Genomic DNA, 23,404 nt, shown 5'->3' with positions numbered 1-23,404 from the left:
AGAGAGAGAGAGAGAGAAGTAAATGGAGATTTATAAGATGATCTACCACACAGGTTTTTGCCTATAATGATTGCATTTATCTCAAATATGAGCGACACCATGGGTTTGAAATCCATCCATCCATCCATCTGTTCGTTTTGGAGAGTAATTTATTCAGATAATCATCAGCCGAAAAATACGATATGTCGTCTTGTCGTCCGCATAACTGTACTGTACCAGCACAACACTATACAATTACAAGGCAGATAATTGGGGTGAGGACAGCGCTGGATGATTGGAATATTGCATGCCTAATATGTTTGTGCTGTTGGCGCTTATTTTCTCATTGTGTATTATTTTTATGATGATGATTCATGGAAATGTATCTGCCACTCGCACAGTACCTATTATAAAGTACTCACCGCACGTTTATAATGCATATGAAAAATAGTTAAGTAATCGTATTAGTACTTAGTAGTACCATGGGCCGTGAATGTCTACTCAGTCGCGTACCTACTTTCATAGCTGTCATAGAAGGGGGAGGGTGAAAAACACATCCCCACTTTACTGCTACCGACCACAAAGACACGGGCAGCCTCCCACCGCTTAACTGAATCAGCCATTCCATTCAAACCACGAAACACAACAATGGAACTGCAGAGCGCCCTCCACACCCTCTAACTCGCTCTTGTGTCCCCCCACCACCCCACCCATTCTGATGTGACTCCCTCCGTCTTCAGGTCGCCGGCAGGAAGCCGAGTACCAGCACTGGTGTGTCGTCTGCGTGGTGATGGTGCTCGCCGCCGCCACCAGTGTCGGTGTTGGTGTACCGCTGGCGCTACAGGCGCGACGCAGCGCCAGCCTGGCGCAACGCCTCGAGCTGGTGACGTCACTGCTGCAACAGGTGCCGCTCATAGACGGGTGAGTGACGTCATACACCGATGTGCCGTTCATGGACGCGTGAGTGACGTCACTGACAGGTGCGCCACTCATAAATGTGCGTATAAAAAGGCAAACAATCGCTTGACAGGGATATCACATGTGTGACTTTTGCAAGGATGCATGCATCTTTTTACCAGACCAGATACACGTGCGTGTTACCATATCAATGAACGACATTTTAGCGTTACTCTGTGTCAAGAACTGGTTCTTATAAAATCACCATAAATGAGATACCATTGTTGTTTATTTTTTCCTACCTCATTTCTTCCTCTTTTCAGCTCTCTATATTCTCCCTCATATCCACTTCTTTTCTCTCTGCCTGCTTCCTTTCGTCTTCTTTGGCTCCCCTTCCCTGTCTCGTCATTAGTTCAACACATTTTTTTTTCATCGCCGTGGCTGAGTAAGAAAAAATGCGTACTAGCGTTTCCTTTTTGACGAAATTGACAGTACCACGGAGGCCGTCCATGCTGCATACTGATAAGCCAAAACCGTCCATTTCCTCCTGTTTATGGCTCGGGCCGTGTTTCAAAGATACGGGTTTTGGTCATAAAGAATGATTGCCACAGCAAGCATAGATGGGTGGAGCCGTTATAGGCCAGGAAAATTCACTCAACGTTTTATTATCTCGGGTCCATAAATGCAGTTGATGTAGTTGTTTTCATTTTACGGCGTGGTTGCGTTACAATTACGAACAATGGTTAGAATGAAAAATCGAAAGAACGGCACATAAATACTGGTTCAAATGTGATGTTTTGTCTATGTAGTAAAATGGCAAAAGTAACTGTCTCCTCTGTTCCGAAGCACGATTATAGGTATGTGAATGTTCAACCCATTATCTTATTTAGGGAAAACTTAGAACCTTCTGTGAGACAGTCCCAAATCTGGCGGTGAATGCACGCCACTGCCAAAAACACTATTCCGTAGCTCACAGTCGTATTAGGTATTATGTTTGCAGTGCCTGTTGCCTAGCCTAAACGCACGGTACAGCCGCCGTACAGCTGCTTTAAGCCCTATCCTCGTAGTTCACTCGTCGCCAGTCGATGCATAGATCACCGTCGTCGTCGGCTACACGGAGTAACAGCGCACGTTCATCGATCCATCCTCAGCGGCAGACGAGAACTGTCAGCGATGTCAGCAGAGATTGCAATCAGCGCACTGAATTGAGAGTGTCACATTCAGGTCACACTGATGGTGCTAGGGAACAGAGCGTCTGAATGCGTACAGGCGGGCTCTAAATGCTTCGTGCATTCGAAGACATTTGCAAGGTATAATGATGGTTAATAATAGCCGTTTTCACGACGGGCTATCCGGCGAGTGCACCTAATTTGACCAAATCTGCACCTAATCTCTTTTACAGCAAATATCTTTATTTTATGAATTTATTTCGGTGTTTTAATCGATGATACTCTCTGATAATATGACAAAGCAGGTATATAATCAAGTAGTGCAACCCTAGCTGATAGCTACTAAGAGACACACTGAACCTGATTTGACCAAATCTGCACCTAATCTGCACCAGATGTGCACCAAATGTGTACCAGATGGCCGTCGTGAAAACGGCTAATAGCTTCTGATGTATGATTGAGTTAAGTACAAGTTTGTTATGCCCATTGAAAACGGTTAGTTCAAACCTTTTAGTAGGTCAATGCGTACTAGCTAGAGTTAGTTGTTATGCCCAGCTTCTTAAAACGTCTGAACTCTAGGACAGGTGTACGTCAATCTACCTGTGGGATCGTTTTTCTGCAACCATTACCTAAAACAGTTGTCCTTGGGTATGTTTTATAGATAGAAGCCTTATTTCAGCGTTTGTGCAGCCTACCTCTGCGTTCAACAATCGAACTGAGCAAGAAATGTAATATTAGGAAGTCGCCACTGCCAGAATGGATAATGGATATGTACTTACCTATATATGTAGGTAGATTGTAAGAACCTTGGTAAGCCTAATGGAATGAGGTCTTGACATCTCTCAAACCACTCGCCAATGTTTTAAGCGTGATTCCATACCTAGTTAGATAGGAAGTTAGATAAAAATTAGATAGGTTGCGTTCCTAATGGTTGTGGCCATCGTTAGCATTGTTCGACACTTTGTGTGCTTGAGTGTTCCTAAACAACAATTCATTTGTTATTATGATCTTCATTATGATGTCAGTCATTTTTCCATGCATCCATTTGTCCAGTACTACATATAATTACATAGATAGCACCCTCCCCGCTCCCGACGAGAAGCTCTGTGACGCGCGGACACAATAGTTACTCAGACAGCCGCTAGATGCCTCTAGGTGTTGACGCCTAGCGCATGCTGTGCCGCAAAGCACCACCGCTGGCCGGGTGTAGAGCAAGAATCTTTACCGTTTGAAGCTGAGCATTTTGCATGCTGAGATAAATTTAAACTCTTTATCCCTAAGTTCTATCCAGCGATGATGAATAAAAAGGTACAAACAAAATAGCGGGCTTAGATCTGGCATAAGCTGCGCCTGGGGACTGGCAAAGCTCCCGACCACGGCATCGCCCGGTATCACCGGATCGAGAAGCTATTTATCATGTATACCTGGCGGCTAGATCCGGATAATGGGGGCGAGTGTTCCAGCTTTGTCTGCCTGCTCTTCTGAATAGATCGATTAACAAAACCAGACTAATGGCCATAGTGCTGGACAAAAGTGTTACATCGATCGGCCAATCGGGACTGGCAGATTTGAAAACTACAAATAATCAGAACACTCTAGAGGCTCAAAGCATTTCAGCATAGGTGAAAACGTGTAACATTACTGCCTAGCCGCGCACCAGCCAGCGCCGATCCCTTCAGTCTAAGGCCAGTTCCATTACGAGTCTCAAATATCGAGCGTCGGAGGAACTCTCGGGATTTCAGCAGCGGAAGCTTTATTGTCTACAGGCTGAGTCACAGGACTGACGGCCTATATAATAATTTAGTTTATTTCAGGCGTGCTTTCTCCGAACTAAATCGTGATAATTCTCAATGACAAATAGTCAAATCAATTACTCAGCATGCTTGAATAGTACAAGTACAAAACGTAAGTTGTTAAGTGACTTTTTCGCTTAGGCGATGTCATGTAAAGCACTACGTAATACAAATAAATAGGTACTATGTCCGGGGCCCATGTATCCCTCATCTCAGTCAAAACTAATACCTTGCGTAGCGAGACACCGTTATAAATTGCGCTATTAAATGGGCAGCTTTACTTCCTCGAAGATAGTGGAGAGCCATTTATCAAACTAATCCGCTCTCCACGGAAAGTAAGTGACTGTTAGCACGCTTCACTGCGCCCCTCATATATGATAAAATGCGCGACCCACCCCGGCTGTATCGACAGGTGCTTCGTCGAATTAGTTTGTGTTCTGTCTCCAGGAAACTCACCCAGCCAGAAACGACCTTTTATCAGCGACCGACGTGGACTCTCCATTGCGGATGGATTTGCAGAATTTCCGGGTCTCAGCTCTGGCACCGAGCAGGTCCGGTGCCGAAATCTAGGACAATTAACAGTCCCAGTGAGCGGCACCAGGGCCCCTGACCTGAGCGGCTGCGGCTGCGGCTCGGTCACACTCAGTGACGTGCGTGTGTGTCCCTGTTTCAGGCATAACGACTTCCCGTGGAACCTGCGAAACTTTGTCCACAACGAGGTGGAGGATTTTGACTTTGCGGCGGATCTGCGTCAGGTGGCGCCGTGGAACAGCAGTCGATGGTCACACACCGACCTGCCCCGGCTGAGGAGGGGGATGGTCGGAGCACAGGTCAGTGCCGGGTCACAGGTCAGCAGCAGGTCAGTTCCCGCCTCCCGGTCACAGGTCAGCAACAGGTCAGTTCCCGCCTCCCGGTCACAGGTCAGCAGCAGGTCTAAACACAGTCACAGACTAGTTCTCGGTCGGTCATAGGACATATTAACCGTGTTCAGCTTCAGGCTACTTGCAATTAATAACGCAATAAAGCCATTCTGTACCTTTCGTTTCTGTGTACCTTTCGGCCTATCATTGATGTCCATGCGCCGATGAGAACTGTCCGGATCAGGAACGCCAGTGCGCCAGTGGTGAGTGACGCAACTAAGGAGCTGATGGCTCGCCGTCGCCAGGCGCTGAGGACCCACGGGCACGGCTCGCCTGTTTATAAGGACCTGAACCGCGCGGTGCGCTCGGCTATCCGCTCTGACACCTGCTCGGAGGTGCGCCGGCGAATCAGTGAGGACGGCCGTTCCTCTATGTGGAAGGCTGTCCGCTCGGTAGTGGGCGGCAGTAAGGCGGACAGAGCGCTACCCGATGCTACCCCAGATCAACTGAACCAGTTTTTTGTCGGTGTTGGACCACGTGTAGCGAGAGAGGTGAGGGGATCAGGGGTATCCCCTGACCTCCCCTGTCGCTTGCCCCGTGTGGGTGCGTGTTCGTTTAGTTTGTCACCGCTGACCCTGACTGAACTGCGTAATATTGTGTTTGGCATGAACGGATCCTCCGCCTGCGGCGAGGACGGCATCACCATGCACATGATTCGCCTGTCTTTTGATATCATCGGAGGTGTGTTCCTCCATTTGCTCAATTCCAGCATCTCCAACGCCGACGTTCCTGATCCCTGGAAACATTCCCTCGTCCATCCCATCCACAAGTCCGGCGACCCCTCCGATCCTTCCAACTTCCGACCCATTTCCATCGTTCCCGTCTTTGCCAAAATTGTAGAGCGTGCCGTCCACCAGCAGCTCTTCAATTACCTCTCACAAAACCATCTCCTATCCCCAACTCAGCACGGATTTCGTCATCGTCACTCGACTGAAACCGCGCTGATATCCATCACCGACCAAATCCTATCATCCAACGACCACGGCGACCTCTCCCTTCTCTGCCTGCTGGACTTGAGCAAATGCTTTGATGTGATAGACCATCAAAAACTTCTCACTAAACTACAACTTCACGGAGTAGAAACGACATGGTTTTCGGCCTACCTTCAAAATCATACCCAGAGCGTCTGCTTCACAGACAATCTGGGTAACATCAAAAAGTCATCTCCTCTTCCCAACAACATCGGCGTCTTCCAAGGTTCTGCTCTCGGCCCTCTGCTCTACTGCGTCTTCGCGAACGACTTATCCTTGTTCACCGGAGACGCAGTGGTAGCACAGTACGCCGATGACACACAAATTCTGGTCTCTGGCAAAAAATCTGACATGCAAAGCGTGGTCAGGAAGATGGAAGCAGTGCTGACTTCCATCGACCTTTGGTTCCAGGCCAACGGCCTCAAAGTTAACGCAGGAAAAACTCAGCTGATGTTGTTGGGAAGCTCTCAAAATCTGCGCAACGTTCCCGGCCTCTCTGTCAAATTCCGCGATCATGATTTACTCCCTGTCTCGGAAGTTAGAAATCTCGGTTTAACATTCGATAGCACGCTCAGCTGGACTAGTCACATTTCTTCTCTCACAAACCGCTGTTTCGGAACCCTTCATGGTCTATCACATCTAAGGAACCACCTCCCACCATCGGCTGTCACCGTCATCGTCCAAGCCCTCGTTCTCTCGCAGGTCCGATACTGCATCTCAGTATACGGCAACTGCACGCAGACAAACCTCTCTCGGCTCCAAAAAATAATTAACTATGCTGCAAAGGTGATTTTCGGCCGCAAAAAGTACGACCATGTATCGGACCTGCTGGATAACTTGGGCTGGCTCAGCGCTGAGCAGCTTGCTCAGTATCACTCTCTGTGCCTGCTGCACAAGGTGCGGCGATCAGGCGAGCCAGAAACCCTGGCTGCCCAGCTGGTGCAGGTATCGCAGACGCGGCAGCGATCCACCAGACAGGACCGCAATCTGTCAGTCCCACGATCGCGGTCAGCGATGGGGCAGCGCCGGTTCTGCTGCCGGGCGCCCCTCGCCTACAACCAGCTCCCGTCAGAACTGACGCGTCTACCGGCCCACCTATTTGGTCGGCACCTCCAATCCCACCTACGGGGAGGCGAGGTGACTTAGACAGCGGCCATGAGTCTGTATGAGTGCATGTGTATGTTTGTTTGTGTATACGGGCTTTGAGCGTATTTATCACGTTATTTTATGTCATGTCTCCCATGCAGAGTTTTAGCCCTGTACGAGCGGCCGTAATAGCCACGAGTGTATCGTGGATGGCTTCAATACACGTCTATGTCTATGTCTATGTCTATGTCATTCTCAATTGAACTGGGTACGATAAGACTCCTCCCTCTCCGAATGTCCTTTCTCATGTTTGGGCTGCAGACCTTCTGTGAACTGAAGTAGGCCACCCCACCATGCAGGTCGTCCACCATGGCCGACTGATCTTTCCCCGCCGCGCTGATCATTGACAGGCGGGAGCCGCAGGACAATGCCACCGGCGACCGTCCCAGGGTCCCGTGGGGATCCGACCTATAATGGCCATTTGTATTGCTGACCAATGGCCATTGTCATGCATGGGGCGCAGATCAGACGCAAACGAGCAGTATTATCTTTGATGATGACTCTGAGGCCTGAGCTTCTCCTAACACAGCACTTTTTATTCGCCTCGCATGTCACTATATCAAAACAAAACCAATGTTTCAGTTGGAAAGTACACGTTCTATATTACTCGCTATATTTGGTAAAGTCAAGCATTGATGATTTTTCGTGAGTACTTGTATAATGGACGTCAGTCTAACATAAACAAGTCTATGTAATTCTCAACAAACTATAAGCTTAAACATCTTTTAAAATCGATAAACGTTCCGAATGGTATTCATAATAGCGGGAAATTGAACATCTTTTTTGTGCATGCTTATTTCTGTGTGCATATACACAAAGCGCAAGCATACGAGCGTAAGCACAAGTATGACTTCTTTCCATTTTCTCCCACTAAATAATAAATCAAAATTATCCCTTACATCACGGAGGGTGATTTGCAAGCCAAGCTGAACCAACCACGCTACCACAGGCTGATGGCTGTCCCAAACGATCCCCATCCGTCCGCTGCGGCTGTGACCGGCGATCGACAGCGGCAAACGGCGGCAGAACGGTCGGCGGAGGCCACAGTGGCGCGGCCAGGCTAGTGTCGGCCAAACGGTTGGCATTCGGTGGGCGGCGCTGTGGCTATCAGTCATTCCGACCGCCGGCGGTGCCATCCCAGATCTCATTCCGTGGCAGCGCCCCGCCCCGGCCGACCGGGCCGGAATCGGACCGTCGTCCGCCGGCCTCGCACTCCGGCCTCGAACTCTGTCCGCAGACCCCCGACGGGCCGCCTCCACCGTCCACCGACCGCCGACCGGCGTCAGGGCGACGTGCCATGATTCCACAGCGAGCTCCCCGGCAACAGCGAAGGCTGGACGTCGCTTTGAAGGCCGGCGGGCAGCAGCACGGAACATCATAGCCCGAGTTGTGCATTTGTTCGGACATTAATTTGGCCTCGACGGGCTATGCGCCGACGGCGCCGGCCTATCGGAATCAGTGTGCCGAGCTGGTCGGCATAGATTGAGCCCCGGGTGAAATATTTGCTAGTCGTACTGGCTAACTCCAGAGAACCATTGTTGTTCCGTAGTTGTTACGGGTAACCAACTTCCGTCAGTTAAACTCGTGTGAGTCATGTCGAATTACGATTATTGCCCAGCCTCTGCCAGCGCTCTAGGGTAATTCAGTTGTCAGATGTAATTGTGCCATAACTTTTTCCCTATAGTCTGTGTGGTTAGGTATATCCAGAGTGTTTTATAAAAAAGGAATATCAAGGCTGCAATATCAAATTAGTTGATGTTGGAAGATGATAATAAAACTCCTTCCCGTGAACTAAGTTTGATGCATCGTTTCATAACCGAGTAGTTTGCGGTGAAGATATTTTCCCATTATTTCATAATGATCCCGGATGCGAAAACACTTCATACAGTTCAAGTTTGGTAGCACCGCGTTGAAGTTCCGCTTAATCTACCTCACAAACTTCCCCGTAAATTGCATTAATCTCCAAATAAGCTCCACTCTGGCGGAAACCCTTCCTGGATCACAGTCTAGCCAAACAGAGCAGAGAGCGGTCGGGGTGCGAGACTGATCTCCCGGTCTCAGTCGCCACCAGCCGGCGGCGCGGGGCCGACTCATCACATTCTGCTGTTGGCATTACTGATGATACGCACGCCGGTCAGGGCGGGAACAGCGGACGGGGAACGCCGCTCACATCTGCCGCCGGAGCCGTCAGCCGACCGTCTCTGTGAGAGATAATATGACAGCCGGGAACGGGCCCGGACGCCACACTCACACCGGCATACACAGCGGCGAGAATGCTGTTTGATCTCGGAATTGATGGTATACAATCTCACTGCTGTATAATATCACTGCTGTATGTATAATCTCACTGCTGTATTATTATTCCTGTCTGTATAGTTTACCAGGGATGACAGGCTGGCTCCTGCTGTATTTCTGCCGTCTATTTACCAGAGATGGCTGTCTCGTGTAAGCCAGCCTATGTTTTGTATGACAGTCCAACTGCCTTATGCTGACCATCCTGTGTTTTGTGTGGCAGTTCTGGGCGGCATACCTCAGAGATGGCAGACTGTCTCGCACTGCCCGCGCTGTGTCTTATGTGATAGTCTGTCTCCTACTGACCATCCTGTGTTTTGTGTGACAGTTCTGGGCGGCGTACCTCAGAGATGGCAGACTGGTCTGTCTCCTACTGACCATCCTGTGTTTTGTGTGACAGTTCTGGGCGGCGTACCTCAGAGATGGCAGACTGGTCTGTCTCCTACTGACTATCCTGTGTTTTGTGTGACAGTTCTGGGCGGCGTACCTCAGAAATGGCAGACTGGTCTGTCTCCTACTGACCATCCTGTGTGTTTGTGTGACAGTTCTGGGCGGCGTACCTCAGAGATGGCAGACTGGTCTGTCTCCTACTGACCATCCTGTGTGTTTGTGTGACAGTTCTGGGCGGCGTACCTCAGAGATGGCAGACTGGTCTGTCTCCCACTGACCATCCTGTGTGTTTGTGTGACAGTTCTGGGCGGCGTACCTCAGAGATGGCAGACTGGTCTGTCTCCTGCTGACTATCCTGTGTTTGTGTGACAGTTCTGGGCGGCGTACCTCAGAGATGGCAGACTGGTCTGTCTCCTGCTGACTATCCTGTGTTTGTGTGACAGTTCTGGGCGGCGTACCTCAGAGATGGCACACTGTCTCCACTCAGAAAACACTTTGAGAACATTTTTGAATAAGGGCTCATATGAGTGCCAAAACAGGGCTCAAATCTGTATGATTTTAAAATCGGGATCAGTTAGGCGCCCTTTTCGGGCTCAAAGTACATTAGCCCCGAAAGCGGCATCAGTTCGTCTTCCTTTTCGGGCTCAATTCGAGCTGCGTTTTAGGGCTCCGCCATTCCGTCTTTTGCTGTTTTCAGTGCCATGTGTTGGTGTACCTACCGCCGTGATTTCAAAATGAATGGTAAGTTATTAGTTATCAGTTATCGCTATCTTTTAGAAAAAATCAAGATGTTGATGCTCATGCCATTTTAATCCCTTATCAATTAAAATTGTGGTGGCATTTGTTCAGAAAAGGTCTGATCTACAATTGTGGCGCCGTTGATACGAATACGCACGGGTTTGATTATTCGTTTTTCTTGTATTTGCGCCACATGAAAGCATCATATCTGGATTCAGGATGTCAAATAGTGTAAGAATGTGCAAAAATTTTGTCTGGTTCTTCGTGATGATGTGATTGAAGCAATGCTTTCAAGGGTAGGTAAGGATTTTGTTACTTGTTCGTAATGGTTATCTTGATGCTCAACTAAAATTAATCCTAATTCCTTGCCTACTAACCTATTAAGTTAAACTTAGTACCAATACCTACCAACCTACAACCTATTTGGATCTTTCATATACTTATAACATGCTGCTGCTTCTGCTAACATGCTGCGGAATGCTGGTTGACATGATGGAATGCTGGTATGACAGTGTTCCATGTTTCAGAATTTTAGGTGAATAACCACACATGATGGGGAAAATGTTTTCATCCTAAAAATATGACAAGTGGCTTTATTTCATCTTTGCTAAAAAAATATGTCAAAAGTTTGATTCAACAGCCAGCTGCCAGGTTACGCATGACTTGACAGTTGATGCATCTACTCTACATCATTTCATTTCAGATCCTGTGAAGGTTCTGACAAAATCTGAGGTAAAAATGGCATTATGCAGTTTTGCGGAAAGACTAAATCTATCTCATTTTGTCTTCAGATTTTTTTTATTGGGACACCCAATTGAAATCCAATTTTAGAACACTGTGACACCATGCCTGTGTGCCAAGTAAGAGGAAGGGTCTACAAGTATACATCAAGATAACCAATTATGGACAAGTTGAGACTTGAGTCATGAGCTCTTATTTGTGGTTACAATACCTTCAACTGCATGATTTTGCACAACTTCCATACAGGCATCCAGACTGGAAAAGGTTCAAGTCCATACTTATTCTGGTGCTTGAATATGGCAGTTCAAAGATGGAAGGCATATGATGCTACAAAATGAAAAAAATAATTCAACTTACAAAAAATAGGTATTCATATCTATCCTAAACTAAACTAACCTAAACTTACCTAACCTAATCCAACCCAACCCAACCACCCCAACCAGCCCAGCCCAGCCCAACCCAGCCCAGCCCAGCCCAGCCCAGCCCAACCCAACCCAAAACCTACAGTCTAAAACCTAGAGCTAAAACCTGCAGCCCAAACTGGAAAACATCCATATGGTACGCCGGACGCCCGTGAAGCCGTCATGCGCCGAAGTTCGGCGCAAGCTATTTTGCAATTTGCGCTGAAATTTCTGCATTATTTGCGCCGAAGGTTAGTGCCCTTTTGCGTCAAAATTAAGCCACTTATACAAAAAGCACGTTTACATCTGCTGGCCAAGGTTTTATAAACCAGACAGAACGCTCTGGGCCTTAACCACTCCTGACTCCCATGTTTGAGCGTCCAAATTAGTTGATGTTTCCATGGAAGCTGAATACCACAATACGTGTAGCGCACTGTAGCATCGTGCCGTGAAATAAGGCTCGGGACGGAAGTTCCGGGGTCACAAAAATTGGTGTGGCGGTGTTGTCGCGGCTGGCGGGCTCCAGCAAGGGGTTTAAGTTTACGACACCACTCTTGTTTCAGGAGAGGTGTCAGCGATTCGAGACTACTTGGGCATGCGGGCAGCGGGGTCGGCGTGGCTGCCTGCGGCTGCGGCCACACATCTTGGCGTCCTGGAGGCGGAGATGCTGATGGTGGCATGAGTCATCACTGGCTGCCCGATTTCCATGCTCCAAGACTCGCCGTGAGGGCCGAGGCGGGCGTCGTGCCGATGGAGAGATGAGGAGGGATGCGCTGGCATCGCGCCTACTGGCGAAGGCGCTCTCCCTCCCGTCGGAGGACCCGCCGCGTCGTGGCGGAAGCCCCCCCCCCCAACCGTGACTGAAGTCAGTGACCGGCTGGAGAGAGCGCGGGGGAGCGGTGTGGGACCACTGGAGTGGCGCTGCCCGCCGAGGCGCGCTTATCCACGAGACTGCCCCCGTAGACGCCAACAGACGGCGTCACGGTCCACCTGGACCTGCTGCCGATCGGGGCGTCCGCGACAGCGAGGAGGAGTGCTGCGGAGGCGTGACTGGGAGCGCTCCCCCAGCGTGCGACGTGGGCCTGGGTCGACGGGTCTGCGACCGGGGGAGTAATAGGAAGGCGGCGCTGGGGTCCTCACCGAGCACCCAGACAGTACAACATTGGTACTGCGGGAGGCGGCGGGGAGGATTTGCTCCATTTACCGATCTGAGATGGTGGCGCCCAAAACGGCAAAGCAACATCTCCTGAAGCACCCGTCCTTCGAGGAAGACCGCATAATCATTTGCTCCGACTCGCAGGCGTCGCTGGCGACGCCACGAGGTGGACAAGTGGCCCAGACACCCCCCCCCCCTCATCCCCTAGGTGCCGCCATCTGGGAGTATATGATGGCCCTAGTGGCTGTAGGGGGCCGAAGAATCCACCATAGAAGGAGGGCGGCGATAGCCCGATTAAGCTGGCCGTCCAGTGGAGCCTCGGCTCTATCATGGGCATTGGGCAAGGACTCTGCGAGCACCCCCGTCTCCTCCATCTTCGACGGCACTCCAGTCAGAAAGCTGTCCCCACCCGAGTTTCCCAGCAGCATGGGCCACATGAAACCGAACAGCGCCGAGCCGCTCGACGCTGAGGACCAGGCGAGAGTAACAGTGAAAAGGTGAAACGCTCGAAACGGCGCGCGCCGCCGGCCGAGGGCGCCGAGCCGGCCCAGGCCGGCTGCGGGTCAAACAGAAGCCGTCTCCGCGGCGGCCGCCCAGTGACAGCGACTCGGACTGACGTCGAGGCACCGCTGCCGCCTCCGCCGACCAACCCGCCGCCCAGCAAGGGCAGTTTGAAGGCGGCTGCGCCGGTGAAGGTGGCGCGGCCTGGCAGGGGCCGCGGCCGGCCCACTCCCAGCTACCCGTCCCGCGAGGTGCTCAGTACCACCGACTCGTCCGATTCTGAGGCAGCGCCGTCGGCGGGCCGCCGCCAGCAGTGACGACGACCGGCTGGCGGCGTTCGCGCGGGACTTGTCCGACTCCTGGTACTCGGACTTGCCGCCCAAACTGGACGCCGGCGGCGTGAGCACCAGCAACGCCAATAAAAAGTCCACCTTCATCCGGCTCTTCTCGCACCGTGTCAAAAGGACTACGCCGCGCGGCCGGCCGGCCAACTCGAATGAGCGCAGCGAAGGGCACACGTCCCCGACGGCGGCACTGGCGCCTCCCGCCGCGCCGCTGCCGGCGTTGCTGGCAACGCCGATCCAGGCCCATCGATTTCTACTGTTTTGTTGCCTACGTGCCGCTGCCGCCGCTCAGCCAGCACAATGGCGTGCCGGTGTTGCGCTGTCGGATCGAAAAGCGGCTCGTGCAGCGGACGGACGGGTGCGGCCCGCGCGATGAGCCGCCGCCGCACACCGAGCTGCGCCGCGCGGACGTGAAGGTGGAGCTGGCAGCGGCCTGCTCAGTCCCCTCAACGGCGTCGACCGGCTCTCCGGCGATTTGCGGTCAGAAACGCCGCCGCTTCTGGGACCAAGGTGTCAGAGCGCGGCGCTGCCCGTGAGACGTTAAGTTAGCACAGGCAATGTCGTCTGCATGACCTTGCAGTTCATGTTGAATACACAACCATGTTGCGAAGTAATAGGCGCCGGGTTTTTCAGTTCATAGAACTTTTTCCCTGGCTATTACACCCCACAACCGAACACTGACACCTTGCACAAGTATGACTGTGTGTATGAATGTTAATAAATACATGAACCAATGTTGTGTTTTCGGTTCCAGTACCTTCTTTGGGCACCTCGGCAACAAGTAAGTAATCCGTTAGCTTTGCCACACCTAAGATAGGCTCCCACGTTGTTATTTGCTCCCGGGTTAACATAAACCGGTTTAACGTAACTTTTGCATCCCGGCCAAAATTGCCGGTTAACTGTCCCACCGCTCGAGACTGGCGCTAGGCTGGCCGAGCAAAAAAAAAAAGTTTGTCCGCGGCTTCGTCTTATTCGCTGCTGCTGGACACGGGGGAGGGGGGAGGAGGGGCTGCATCGGACGAAAAGCGGGCTCTGGTATTAACTGGATTTTTTGCCAGCTGGCGCCGTATGGTGGCGCTAGCAGAGCTTCTTACATATCAATGCTAGATATAAAAGAATGAATATTTACCAATCAATTTTTCATTTAAAGCCATTTGAAATATTTATGTCCATCCTACTACCGCGCTTAGGTATATCTAAAATTAAATACCTTTCGTGCGTCGCCAGCTGGCCAGCCAGCTGACGCAATCCAGCTTTTACCAAAGCCCCGAAAAGCGATGACGTGAGCCCTAATATTGGCTTCACCACACAATTTGAGCCCTCAAACTGGAATCAGGTGAGCTCGAAAATGGGGATCAGGCTGAAAACTGGTATCATAGTGAGACTAGTTTTAGAGCTTGACACCGATAATGGGTACTGACTGAGCTCTGTTTCTGCGATCAATGATACCGATTTAAGGGATCGTATGAGCCCATGTGGCGCTAGCTCAGAAAGTATTCTCGAAATGTGCTGTCTGTTTTGAATATGGTACATTAGCCCGAAAACTGGTCTCTGAGCCCGAAAATCGGGACACAGTTTTCTCAGTGTCGCACTGCCCGACTGTGTTGTGTGTGATAGTCTGTCTCCTGCTGACTATCCTGTGTTTGTGTGACAGTTCTGGGCGGCGTACGTGCCCTGCGAGAGTCAGTGGATGGACGCTGTACCGATGAGCGTCGAACAGATAGACGTGGTGAGACGACTGGTGGAAAAGTATCCGCAGTATCTCAGCCTAGCCACCAGCGTACAGGGTGAGTGACGCCGTCTTGTATCTGAGCCGTCATCGTCATTGAGTTGTTGTTGCGAACGCGTGTAGGTAGTCCTTAGAACTCAATATTACTGCTTGGAACTGTTGCTCGGAGAACTTCGTTCTTTTTACTTAATGCATGTACGCTGTGTATAAAGAATCCACACTTTTTGCGTGAATTTTCTTCCTGTACAATCTTTTGGACTGAAAAAGTTAAATACGTTCAAATTTCACCTGATGCTTGAATGTTTCCAGATGAGGATCAAAACCTAACCTACCTTCCCTCTACCATTGTATTACTACATTTTATACACTTATCCTTCTGCAATCACTTCAAGTACGCCCGGTTCCCTCAGCCCAAATAGCCGCGGACTCGAAGCACCCTAACCTTCACCTTCACCTGAGCCTGGCCGGGCCATTGGACCGCAGCCCGGGCAGCCACCAGGTGCTATAGTTCCACCATTTGTGTCGGCACGTCCGATTGCATTCCACTTCCGTGCCGAGCTGCGCCAAGCCGAGCCGAGCCGGGCTCTCTGGGGGCGCGTTCGGCGGCCACTCTGTGCCGAACGGGCCCTCAGTCGGCCGCTCTGTGCCGAACGGACGCGCAGTCGGCCGCCGAAAACGACCTGCGATCGGCGCCCGCCGAGAGTCGCCGGGAGAGCCGTCCAGAGAGTCGCCGGGAGAGCCGTCCAGAGAGCCGCCCTCGGCAGATAGCCTCGGCCCTCTCCGGCCGGCCTAACCCGGCCATTTGGCTGCGGACGAGAGGCCAGCCCGCTCTCTGCCGACCACAAACACCCGGCCGGAGGGCCGAGCCGGGTTTTATGGACCCCGGCGGCCGCTTCCGAGCTCGCGCAGCCGAGTCTGCTTTCTCGTTTTCGTTAAACGTTAATTGGTGCTAAAGGTCGACCTTTTAGCTGGCTGTTCATTGCAAGAGGAGTTTCAGAGCTGATGAGAAAAGCAGCCTGTCGGTCAATAGCTCAGTCTAATGATATGATTGCGAGTATCGTCTTAAAGACGTTTTATCAATGGCGCCGCTCCCATACCGTTCTTTATTTCCCCATTGTTCACTGGAGACTCTTCCGGTCACTTGGTCACTTGGTCAGTTTCGATAACACGTGGGTCGAGAATGGTTAACGTTTAGTAGCATATGCCGAGACTTGAGCGCCCGGGAGGATAAGAATTTTCACAGGGCGATCTCTCTGATGGCTTTGGTGCCCACTGCCCACGCTCCAGAGAGAAGTTTTCCAAAACTGCTGGCCTGGCGACCTTCGCTAATGTTTGCCACATCCGTCAAAGGAATGTTTCGAGTGTCTTCCTCATGGAACCTAACCCAACCCACAGCTTCACGTAGCCTTAGCGGTCAGCATTAACAAAATAAACGAGACGGGATAACCTCATTCACATCGTCACATTATTGTGTCGATTTTCCAGAGATCGAGGAATCACACAGTCGCGGTCGGATCGCCAGTCTACTGGGAGTGGAGGGAGGTCACTCTCTGGGTGCCCGGCTGGCGGTGCTGCGGACCTTCTACCAGTCCGGGGTGCGGTATCTGACGCTGACACACACCTGTGACACACCCTGGTGAGTAGACTTTGTGACACTGCGGACTTTCTACCAGTCCGGGGTGCGGTATCTGACACTGACACACACCTGCGACACACCCTGGTGAGTGGAACGCAGCTATGTCATATATGACACTTTGGTGAGCAGAACTCACTCTTGTGTGACACGCCCTAGTTAGGTACTGAGTAGGACTAGCGTTTGCAGTGAAAAGTGGAGTTCTTACATTACTGGCTGAATGCACAATAAATAACTCGACCATGCTCGTCCCTATGACAAGTTCAATCTACAGCTGTCATTGGCCGGAGGAAATATGGATGATGGGTATGCCGTATCAAATGCAAGCATCAGACGGACATCAGGCAGTAACTGGCCACGGAGTCATGACAAGTTATGATATTAATTTTCGGAAGTTAGTCTATCCTACATCCATATAAATTGAATGAAAATAGATGCCTTGTGAAATGGAAAGATATGACCTGCAGCCTGTTAATATTTATCCCCACTCACCCTTCTCATTTGGTCCCAACCTCCAGTCTGGTCCGTCCACCCGGCCCACCGTCCACCTGTCTTTCCCGCCGCCCGTCTGTTCGTCCATCCCTCCGCTCGCCGCGCTGGCCCGTCTGGCCCGTCTATCCCGCCCGCCCGTCTATCCCGTCCGCCCTCCCGCCTGTCCGTCTATCCCTCCGCTGGCCCGTCTGGCCCGTCTATCCCGCCCGCCCTCCCGTCCCGTTCCGCCCTCCCGTCCCTCCCGTCTCCCATTTCGCCGTGCCCTGATTGGCCGGCTCCGATGGCGGTCCGCCGGGGCCGCGCTGAAAGGCCCGGCTGGCCGCCGGAAGGAGAGGCTGGGAATTTTCCGTTTTTACCGTCATCGTTTCAAGTTTCAACAATGCCGGCCGTGTGGCTTTAGAGCTGCGGCGCGGCGGCCGTAGCGACCAACAGCACACGAAGAGACGGTGGTCGGGCTCCTAAGAGGCCGTTGTTATTTCCAGTGTCTGGACTCACTGAGATGAAGGCGTCCGCCCCCTTCTCCCGACGGGGTTTGTGTGATGTGATGTCCGTTAAATTTATTGGCTCTGTGAGGATATTTAGTGTGCCATTTGACGGCCAACCCAGTGTGAAATTCGATCAACGGTTATTGCTCCCAGATAGCCTGCATGATGCATTGCTCAATCGCAGTGCGAAACGAGCTTGCTTCCAGGCTAACCGATTAAGTGTTATGAATCGAGCTCTGGCATCATATATTGTGTGTTATAAATTCTTATAGTTTGTCACTGGCAGGCAGTGATATTTTGTCAATAAAATCTTTCCTTAACGGTGAGGAGACTGAAGAGCAGAACTTTGCAGAAATTGTTGTTTAGACAATTAGACAAGTTATTGATATAAATATTTAAAATGTTTTCGTTTTTTGTGGTGCATTATGGACACATACGTAATTCATTTCGAATGTTCACTGGTCACTATAATGCTTCGCTTGCATTTATTGTTAGGTATATGTGTTTGCTAAAGTGTCGTTTCACTTACCAAAATGCTGGTACGGATATCTCGCTCTTGAATATTTGAAGTTCATCCACGCCCTGCGGCGATGTTAACGGGCAGAGCTGATTCTTTTTACGGAATCACTTGCACTTTGAAATCGCAAATCACCTTTTTCACTGACACATTTCAGAACAAACACGTACAGAGACAGACCCTGTTTGTTTGTTTGTTTGTTTGTTTTGTTGGGTTAGGCCCTTTCGGTCGACAAGACCATTGCAGAGCCGGAAGGATGATAGGAATTAGGGGGAGACATTGGTCTGGGCAGGCACCCTAGTGAGTCGCCGGGGCTGAGCCCGTCCAGAGGACAGACCACCCAGCCCCAAGGCACTCACTGCACCCGGCTACGGGGTGCGCTCCCTCGGAAGCAGTGGTGCCGCTCCAAGGGAGCAGCCCGCATGAGATAAAGTTGCCTGCCCAGCCCGGAAGGGGGTTGTGGCGTGGTGGAGAAAGGATTTCAGTATCCTGAGGATAGAAGCACGGACAGGTGACAGACCCTTCCACGCGACTCACGTCTTGGCAACTAGCCAAAGAGTTTACGTTTCCGGGTGACCGTCCCCGGTCGCTGGGTCGGGTCGCAAGGGCGCGCTCAGGTATGCTCAGAGGGGAGGCAAAAAGCTCAAGCATGATAATTGGTAATCTATGCGATATGTGGATGATATCGTATATCGCACTCGTGCAAATACGTTTTAGAGATGACTCTTCGTTACTTTTCTCAAGATGCGATGGAATAGTCATTAACCATGCATGACCGTTTCCAACAGGGCTACATCAGCCTCCACAGAAACGGAGGAGCAAAATGCGGGAAAAGGCCTGAATGATTTTGGAAGGGTAAGTCGATAGTTCAAGTCGTCACTAAATAAGCAAGAAAAACGTTTGAAATTGTCAGAAATAAATGTTTTTACAAACGATATGCTGCATCATATATCTATCACATATTTAGTCTGAATTATTTACTAAAACCGATGACGTAAAAGTGACATTGATCCACCTTCATGAGCCCTCCCGCCTCTGAATCCGCTCGCAGGCGGTGGTTCTGGAGATGAATCGTCTGGGGATGATTGTCGACCTGAGTCACACCAGTCGCCAGACGACCCTGGACGCGCTGGAGGTGTCTCGCGCGCCCGTCATCTTTTCACACTCGTCTGCGAGGGCGCTCTGCAATACCACTCGCAACGTGCCCGACGATGTACTCCGTCTGGTGGTGAGGACGGCGACGATGGAGGGAGGGGGAGAGCTTCGAGGGAAGGGAGGGACGCTTGGGGTCAGGGAGTGCTGGCAAATGGGCTAGACATGAAATATGGGCATGGTTTTTCGCCTCTTCAGCAAGGTTGTATTGTCAGTGAAGTCGCCGTGTCAGAAACATTACCGAGCACCCTGTTTTGTAGCCTGATTGTGAGCGATGGATGTAATATCACATACATCACTCATTTCTTATGAGACAAGCTACAAAACAAACAAATATTCCTCCCAGCGTGTTATCAGCTGCTTTTGCAACGAGTTTCCAGGGTCTCCCGGCGGCGCCGAGCTGCTGAGACGTCCTATCTATCCGGCGCCAATCGGGCCATTAACGTCGTTTTGCTGCCGGCGGTCGGTTCTCAGGCGGCTCATGGCACATCGATCAGACCCCACTGACCAGCGCGGCGCGATCATAGCCGGGGTGCAGGCCGTGAGCCGCAGAGCATCCAAGTTCCGCGCGGACCTCCGCGCGGACGGCTGTGATGGATGGCGCTATTTTTCAGGCCAGCCGCGGCGGTCTGGTGATGGTGAACTTCTACTCGGAGTTTATCGGCTGCGGACCAAACGCGACCCTGGTCAATGTCATAGGTGAGCCGTCAGCGACCGCGACCGTGATCTTTTGGCCGGCGACTTGTTGGAGTGATAGGACCGAAGAGTTTTGAGCTTTGAGCTCTTTCAAATCAGTTTGCTCACAATTCCAGTCTTGTCGAAATGGGCGCTTATTTATGTTTTATTATATCTAACTGCGCGCATTACATCAGGTTCAACCAAGAATATACTGTTAACAACCGTGTCTCATTTTGCAACCCCAACATGTGATGTGCATGTAAACCTAGCTTTATGACGCTCAAGCATGAAGCAACATCATGGATGATATCGAATATACCCCATCTTTTTGACGCCACAATTTTGTTTCACTTCTCCCATCGACACTCCGCCGATACTCTGTTGAGAGGTATAGCGTGTGTATCCGCACTAACCACTCGCCATAACGTCTGTCGGCGTTTCAGAACACCTGAACTACATCAGGGAGGTGGCGGGTATCGACCATGTCGGCCTCGGTGCCGGCTATGACGGCATCAACTGGTCAGTAGTGCGGCGATGGGTGAACGGATAATACAGGAGACTGGACTTTGTGCAGGCTGGGTGTTCAAGCTATAGGGTACCTATAATTTGAGCATGAATCATGGGGAAATTCGCAGACAAATTTAAATTTGCAAATCGGATATTTGTTGGAAACATCTTGTCCGTTTGGTATCTTACAGCAAATGTTATAATATTGAAGTCCTTCATTCATGCTCGGCATTTATCGTAACGTCGATACGTTAAATTCAACCGCGCCCCGTTATGATTAACCTACACCCCTCTCTGCCCCGCAGGACACCTGAGGGCCTGGAGGATGTGTCCAAGTACCCGTATCTGTTTGCTGAGCTGCTGTCCGACTCGACCTGGACGGAGGAAGACCTCAAGAAACTCGCCGGGCAGAATTTCCTGAGGGTATTCAGGAGCGTCGAGGAGGTAAGGGAAGAATATGTTCTGCTGTTCCCGTAACGTGTTCGTGCGCGTAAACAAAGTTGTCACTGATGTATTCCAACACATCAAGGAAATTCTATACGGTCCCACTATGGGAGTCATATGTCATATCCAACTTCTGAGGTCTTCCACTGTAGCATAACGGAGGAGCCGTTTTTTTTTTGTTACCGATAGAGTAATGCCAGAATATGCGCTAACATCGCTGACGTTTAAATTCACTCACGTCTCACACTCAGGTGATGTGGCTGCAGAAATACATCAAATCTATACCGTCTAACCGCACGCTATTGCAAGTGCCACCGAATACCAATTGCCATCTTTACCATACGCACATCTGCTTCTGTCATAAACCGAAGTCATTGCTATCGTAATCTCTTTCCTATCAGGTGAGCCGTGAGCTGAGCAGTCGTCAGGCCACTCCCCGGGAGGACCGGATCGACCCTCGTCAGTTGCTGTACACCAGCGCCGCCCGCTGCAGCTGGGAGCTGTCCGAGGCTCTCAGCCGACAGCAGCAGCTGCAGCTGCCGCAGCCAGAGGGGGAACCGGGGGAACAGGGGGAGTTGTGACAGCCGCCCGGCGAGCCAGCGTGTCTGACGGGGGAACAGGGAGGGAGAGAGGAGGGAACGGGGAGGGAATGGGAGGGAATCGAGAGGGAACGGGGAGGGAACGGTCTCTAGGGGAACGAAGACCGGCTGTGACCGACAGGGGTGGCGGAGTTGTGTCGACTGATTGTTTCGACTGATTGTTGAAACAATTATCTGTCGACTGATCTGTCGACTGATTATTGTTCAGATTGTACTGGAATTGAGAATGAAAGGGGTACATCAGACATGCTGAGGCTCAGTTCAATGATGCCATCTTTTCTGGCGAGAAAGATGGTTAGAGTGGGAGAAAGAGGAGGGCTAGAGGAGACCGCGGGAGAATGTAGGTATGTCTGTGTGCCTATGCGTGAGTGTGACTGTGTGTGCACTTGTGCCATAACTCATGTGTCGTTTGCCAAGGTAGTCTTGGAAAACGTTTGATTGTTCCGAAACTATGGCTGTTGATCGGTGGTCGTAACTGTTTCATTATTGTTACTCGATTGGTGTCAAATAGCTTAAGAGTTTGTAAAAAATATGTAGCTTATTTCGCTGCGTTATATCATTTTTTACGACCAGCCGATGCCGAATAATCCAAGCACATGCACACTGCACAGCTGTGCCCAGTACCCAATGCCCATATCATGCACACGTGTAAAATAACACATTGCAAGTGCACAATAGGCAATATGTATTATGTACACAGTTACACACTATTCGCATATTGCAACAATTCATTTTTAGCATCGGCCGCAATTCTTTTAAGGGTCCCTTTCACCAATTTAGCTCATTTTAAGACTGTTTGCTTGCACATTCATATATTCAGAAACTGGTAATTTACAACATGACAAGGATTGCGGCCTTTTAAATTGTCATTCTCTGAGACGAAGCTAAGCTGAAACTTATCCCAGAACGCATTTTACCATTCTGCATAATTTAACACCAGCCGCCTGAAACGTCGCGTCGAACCTATCGGAAAGTTTCAGTGCACCAGAACTTGCCTCTGAAGGGTCCAACTCACCAGTCTTGTTTGATGTGTAATCTGGGCGCTTAAAGTTCCATTCCTCAGTAAATCCGGTCAGTTTTAGTTCTAAAGCCGTCTGTTTCCAGCTCCTTGCTAGCTGAGTGACCGATTGATTTCGAGCAATCAGGCTAAATCTGCCCGAATTTTTTGCATATATGACAGATGTTCTTATTTACGATTGAAAAATGAAAACTTTTTTTTTGAAAGGGGAGTAGACAATACAAAAGATTTCAGTAGAAATGAACGACAATTATGAGGTTCTCTGTGGGACGCAGTTATGAATATATTTTATATGAAAGATTATTCCAGAAGAAGCAGAACACACCCTTGTACAAAGTCCTCAAATGTAGCGTGATGTAGTGACAGAACACGACAGTTTGTTCTTAAATCGGTGTGTTGTCTCAGAAATATTAAAGACTTTGGTGAAAATCAGGTTATGTATAATTAATTGTAAATACTATACGTATGCGTTTTAGGCCCTGATCACGTCTTTCAGCCGTTTCCTGCATATGGCTGATTGTCCGGCAAGCTTATGACTGTTCGACATTTGTACTATTTTTATAATGAAGGGAAATAAATATTAAACGTTGTTTCGCTTCATTTGTTTGTTATGGGTATATTTTTTCCTGATCTCCAGCCAAGGCATTCTGTCTCAAGATCATGATATGATTTAACATCAAAGACTGATGTGTGTCGTTTTGCTCGATTATAA

The 23,404-nt window shown here is 50.4% G+C and overlaps 1 protein-coding gene across 1 annotated transcript; it reads left to right on the top strand.

Annotated features, from left to right (window-relative positions):
- Positions 1-723: 723 nt before the first annotated feature.
- On the top strand, positions 724-23,290 carry LOC122367424 (dipeptidase 1-like). The gene is made up of 10 exons (XM_043340479.1): positions 724-900; positions 4,512-4,668; positions 15,093-15,225; positions 16,653-16,803; positions 19,083-19,149; positions 19,346-19,522; positions 20,061-20,145; positions 20,568-20,643; positions 20,937-21,075; positions 21,477-23,290. Exons 1-10 carry the CDS (start codon positions 770-772, stop codon positions 21,654-21,656), a joined length of 1,296 nt encoding a protein of 431 aa, XP_043196414.1. The 5' UTR covers positions 724-769; the 3' UTR covers positions 21,657-23,290.
- Positions 23,291-23,404: the final 114 nt, after the last annotated feature.

The sequence above is a fragment of the Amphibalanus amphitrite genome, unplaced genomic scaffold, assembly GCF_019059575.1.
Source record: "Amphibalanus amphitrite isolate SeventyFive unplaced genomic scaffold, NRLGWU_Aamphi_draft 000869F_arrow, whole genome shotgun sequence".
Lineage (NCBI taxonomy): Eukaryota > Metazoa > Arthropoda > Thecostraca > Balanomorpha > Balanidae > Amphibalanus > Amphibalanus amphitrite.
The sequence above is the reverse complement of the archived record's forward strand: the minus strand, read 5'-3'. Positions and strand labels throughout refer to the sequence as shown.

Coding starts and splice junctions, on each gene's coding strand:
- LOC122367424 (XM_043340479.1), top strand. CDS start 770: ATGGTGCTCGCCGCCGCCACCAGTGTCGGTGTTGGTGTACCGCTGGCG. Junction 19,150..19,345: donor GCCTGAATGATTTTGGAAGG/GTAAGTCGATAG, acceptor ATCCGCTCGCAG/GCGGTGGTTCTGGAGATGAA. Junction 20,146..20,567: donor GACCCTGGTCAATGTCATAG/GTGAGCCGTCAG, acceptor TCGGCGTTTCAG/AACACCTGAACTACATCAGG.